This window comes from Branchiostoma floridae, chromosome 15, assembly GCF_000003815.2.
Source record: "Branchiostoma floridae strain S238N-H82 chromosome 15, Bfl_VNyyK, whole genome shotgun sequence".
Lineage (NCBI taxonomy): Eukaryota > Metazoa > Chordata > Leptocardii > Amphioxiformes > Branchiostomatidae > Branchiostoma > Branchiostoma floridae.
Window position 1 is genome coordinate 4078388 of NC_049993.1, and position 5672 is coordinate 4084059.

A 5672-nucleotide genomic window follows, 5' to 3' on the forward strand; every position below is an offset into this window, starting at 1 on the left:
ATAACAATTGGAATAACTTTTCGATCCATTCAAAACTTGACCAGACTATTATGATGTTGAATAATACCTTTTACCATATTGCCGAGCCTTTGTCCCGGTAGTGGGTTAGCTAGCACTCAATTGTAAAGATAACATATGATCGAAAAAGACATTACTGGCATTGAAAGAATGTTTTTGTTCTTTACAACATATTTCCGACGATTGTATACCATTTTTATGTCCCGTTTTATTGCAGCGCTAGCACATTGTGTTGTTAGATGTTGTTAAATCAAATCGAGATACTTAATACTGTGCAGCACAAAATAGTCGCTATCAGTGGTTTGGAAGTTAGCAAAAAGGCGTTGACTCAGGATGTGCTACCTCCAGTTTTTATTGATTTAGAAAGTCTTTGCATTTATATCACCAACCTGATTTTTCATGGATGTAGAAGATATGTCATTTGTACGATGCTATACACTTTTCATATCTAGAAGTACAAATAATACCATCAATGGATGAAATTAGAGTAATACTGTATATAATAGAAATGTCCATGTTAATGCGTCAGTTTACTCATGTTTCATTATCAGCATGCATTGTACTCACCCTTGCTTACGTTTTTGACGTCATTACGTAGTTTCCTAGGCACAGTGTTTAGTCAACTTACATATGAAATCTGAGCATGCATACTTAACGCAAAGTAAGGTTACATATATTTAGCTATATAGTGAAAAAAGTTGTACTTTTTGGCGAACGTTATTACTGTGGAACATCGAAGTCTTGGCATGTCAAACCTTTTCAATCTTTTATTGTACAGTACTGTATTGATGATCAATCCTCCCTGCGAGGTCTGATCTTTCCTCCATGCTCTGTGCTATTCTGACTGGTTAATTTGCTATGTATTGCTCCTTTATTTTATGGTCTATAAACTGGTCTACATGTGTTTACACAATTTTTCGCTAGGGGGGGTTAATGACCCTTTCGGAGGGCAGCAACTGACGTGCCGTCCGCATTTAGTAGATAATCATTTTCAGTTAGATAAATATTTACTAGGGGTGGGTATCGGTATGGTGTTTTTTTTTTCTTATTAGACCGGTCCAGAAAAAACCGAACCTGATAAAATTAGGTAGACCGGATGTTGGAATATTAGAAAATGAACGTAATACGTATCATATGATCAGGCATTCACACATTTCGGGGCTTGTCGGTCGAGGAAAATAACAAGAGCGCAGTAGAGTAGAGTCTATAGTTATTTCTACCAAGTTTCACAGTCAACAGTACCGATGCAGTTAGCCTTGTAGGATTTTAAAAACGCAACTTGGAGTCGAATACTCCACAAAACAGATTTCTTTGTTGTGAAATAGACCCGATTGTTTGGAGTATCGTCCATTCACAAGTTTCCACATACTGAATCAGGTCCAGGTTCAGGTCCAAACCACATCTTATCCTCTGAACCTGAACTGGACCTGAATTTTCTGTACAGATACCCACCTCTAATATTTACTCATCAATCGAACCCCGAACCTGGAAAATCAAAAGTCAGCTACGCTTTTTTTTTCTATAACGAAGCTGAAAACGACTATCCCAGGGAGAACTGTTGCATGCTAGAAAAAAAAAATGTACCTCATCATGTCTATGAAACATGGCAATAGAAAAACTCACACACGTGAAAACTTAGGATGACGCAAATTCATTGAACTGATGCTATTTGGGTCATCAGGCCCAAACAAAGGGTCACCGTTGTAGGGACTAGCAGACTACTTATACCAAAGAAAGGCTTCGCTGACCGGCCCACTTCTCCATACTAAAAAGCAATCAACGTTACAATAAAAAATATCATATATTCACCAAGCAAAAGTTAGGGAGCAAAAATAGGGACCCTAACACGCACTTCCGGTGTAAAACCGCGCGCGTAAGATTTGAACTCCGACCCGGAAACGCAACGCCAGCGGGGAGATTCCAACAAGTCAAGAGGAGTAGAGTCAAATTTTGCGTTCGAGTCAAGGTAACGTTACTACAGTAACAGATCCTAGAATATTGTTTGTGCGTATGTTCATACTATACATATGTCAACGTGTTATAAACCCCGGTACAATATACGTGGTTCTTTGGTAGATTTCGGATTTGGTCGTAGAATGATGACAAGAATTTCTGATGCAAAGATCAACTCACGGGGGGCTTGCGAGGCCCCACTGTTTTAATACACAACTTTTGTTTAGACTTCTGTTCATAATTCTTTACTTATTGTGTCCTTCAGATATATCCTGAGGTGTATAGATAATCTAGAGATTGATATTTGCTAAAAACAAATGAAGTATTTATCTGTGTATTTTCGAAGGAAATTTGAGTTTTCTACATTTATGTGCAAAGGTGGGGTGGATGCGTGCTCCATTTTTGGCAACGCCACTGGGGCGGTCTTCCAAAAGACATGCAAACAAAGGTTTTACAGAAAATTGTGTTACTATCCAAGATTATCTGCTATGGATACTTTTCTTGATCTGTGGAATAGTTAGCAATAGTTAAAGTCAAACTAAGTATTGTTTCATTTTGTTACAGGAACTGCAGGGCTAGAGGAGAAGGAGAAGAAGAGATCTCTGTGACATCCTGCTTCACCTGTATCAAGCATTAGGTATGTTTGTCCATCATGTATGGTTCTTGCAATAACCACCCTCTTTCAGCCTCCTTGCAATAACCATTTGAGAGAGCTACTTTTAGTACATGTATTACACCAAGCTTCAAAGTCCTTTATAAACCTCATTACCCAACACATTGAGTACCTGCCTATGACACTGGCTGTAAATACACCCGATATTATTATTATTATTATTATTATTATTATCATCATCATCATCATCATCATCATCATCATCATCATCATCATCATCATTATTATTATTATTATTATTATTATTATTAAGGGCATAAGACACCAATGACATCAAAATTGAAATTCTCTGAAATTGCATTTAATCATAATAATGTTTCTTAATAACATAGCCATTTGCACAAATTACATGCATGATACTGGAAAGGGTTGCAGTCCTTAGGATGGGATGTTAATCCGCGGCCCACTGTTTATTGTAATTGTTGAAAATGGCTATGACATTTCTTGATACATCATAATCTTAGTACAATTAACTTGTAATGTGTACATAGCGTATGTTTGTATGTCACGAGTGACTCATGACCAGTGGAAAAATAGCTTTTCTGTGAGTTCAATTTGATCGAGATCACATTCACTTTTCTACCTTATCTACCACATTCAATGTTATGTCCAAAGCTCATACTTAGGATGGTTTGTGTGTTGCTAAATATACTTTACAGCCAAAAAGCTTTGAACTACAAGGAATTGTTAAGAGGATTTTGAGGGAAAAAATATAATATATAGTACACATATACTATACTATTCAAAAGCAACAGCACTAGAATAAGTTGTTCAAAGATATTTTACACATCTTTGTTTCCTAGCAGATTAAGTCAGAAGATGGAAAATCCCAGCTGCAGCTCTGGACAGCAGACAAAACACACTGGTGACAAACCCTACATTTGTGAGGAGTGTGGGTACAGGACAGATGGAAAGTCTAAATTATGCAGGCATATGAGGACCCACACAGGAGAAAAACCCTACAAGTGTTACCAGTGTGACTATTCTGCAACACAGAAATGCACTTTGGATAGGCATCTAGCAAAGCACTCTGGTGATAAGCCCTACATGTGTGGGGAGTGTGGGTACAGGACAACTCTGAAGTCTACCTTATCCAAACATATGAGAACTCATACTGGTGAAAAGCCCTACAAGTGTGACCAGTGTGGGTACAGTGTAGCTAGAAAGTATCACTTATCCCAGCACATGAGAACACACACAGGGGAAAAACCCTACAAGTGTGACCAATGTGACTATTCTGCAGCAAAAAAATCCAATTTGGACCAACATCATCTGTCTAAACACACCAAAGAGAAACCCTATAAATGTGACCATTGTGAACATTCTGCTAGAAGTAGATCTGCTCTGGACTACCATCTAAAAACAAAACATACCGGACAAAAGCCCTTCATGTGTGGCATTTGTGGATACGGGTCGGCACTCAAGTATGGCTTAATCCGGCACATGAGAATCCATACCGGTGAAAAACCATACAAGTGTGACCGGTGTGACTTTTCTGCAGCATGGAAATCCAATTTGGACAATCACTGTAAAACTAAGCACAACTGAGAAAAATGACGTGGGTACACGACAAGTCTCATCCCAACATGTGAGAATTCGTACAGAAGAAGAGCTGAAACCATCAAGACAAATAAACACCAGTGTAAGCACTACAACTATGCCCCATGCATCTGCAATGACAAAATGTAGGCAGGAGATACATTTTGCCAAATAACAAGTACCTAAGTGAGCATCCTGTTTGGTGAGGATTTGATAACCCATGAGAAAACAAATCTTACCGGCCACGTCAATGTGTCTTTTTCTACAGCACAGTTACACATCTCGATATTGTATTTGTCAGAAACATGACAAGACAGTGAGGAATGTGTATGGTAAAGAGGATCAGAGAGGTAGTTTCTGCCATATTGTTAAAGAAGTGGATGAGGGTTGCAGTATATGCAGTAATTCATACATGCAACAATATTAGATGCATACATGTTCAGATTTTCCATTGTTTACATCTGACGTTGTTAATGTTTTGGTTTGTTACCATCATATCGATAACATAGTATTAGTAGTATAGTTACTTATAGTTAATTGTACAGTTCTAGCCAGTGATCAATATTATAGTAGTAGTACTTGTAGTAGTAGTAGTAGTGTAGTTAGTAGTAGTATAGGACGTTACTTCAAATTGCCAGCAGTAGGTAGATGTTCATCATTAATCACCGAAGGAGTAGTTTATGACTTGTTGTTGTTATAACTGTTATTTTGTACTATCCAGTGATCAATATTATACTGTAGTAGTGATTGTAGTAGTAGTAGTGTAGTAAAAGTTACAGTAAGAAGTAGTAGTATAGAACATTACTTTAAACTGCCAGCAGTAGTTTAGTAGATGCTTGTCATCATCCCCTGACGGAGTAGTTTATGACTTGCTATGATTATAATTGTTGTTTTGTACTGCTTAGCTTTTTGTGTGAATTAGGATAAGATGTTTTCTTGTTTACGTCCGACCCTCTCTGTTTCATAGAAAATACAAGAACGCATAAAATCTTTACTTTTTTATGCTGGTCTGTGTTTTTTGTTGACACAGATCTGCTTGAAACTCGCATGCTATTTTCACGTAATGTTTCGCGCCATTTTTGCTTCACTTCAATTTCCAAAATCATTCAATAGATTTACCAATCCTACCCAATTTAACATTGTAACATTGCTTTGTTTCCAATTCTAACGTTAAAGGCTAGCTTCATGTCAACGTGTTTTTTTCCAGTGTTTTACAGCGGACTATTGGCAATATATGTGCGATAAGTCGCAATAAGATCACTAGCTTTCGTACGCCTTTTGAAATACTGTATGTACTTTGATATCTGTCCCCGCCCCCAACTACTTAAAAAATTGTTTACGACTTTCGCAAAAATGAAGTAGCGTTTGCCACACGTCATGCCTTTGATGGGGTTCAGACTAATCATGTCATTTTTCTTGACCATATTTGGGCATGTTTAGCTGTTTCCAGACTGCGTTGTATGCATATCAAAGTAGAAGTATGCAAATT

General features: G+C 37.6%; 1 protein-coding gene across 1 annotated transcript; it reads left to right on the forward strand.

The window, feature by feature from the left end:
* The first annotated feature begins 2534 nt into the window (after positions 1-2534).
* On the forward strand, positions 2535-4440 carry LOC118432330 (zinc finger protein 37 homolog). Its single transcript, XM_035843879.1, has 2 exons — positions 2535-2608; positions 3451-4440. The coding sequence occupies exon 2, from the start codon at positions 3464-3466 to the stop codon at positions 4190-4192; it is 729 nt and encodes a 242-aa protein (XP_035699772.1). The 5' UTR covers positions 2535-2608; positions 3451-3463; the 3' UTR covers positions 4193-4440.
* The last annotated feature ends 1232 nt before the right edge of the window (positions 4441-5672 follow it).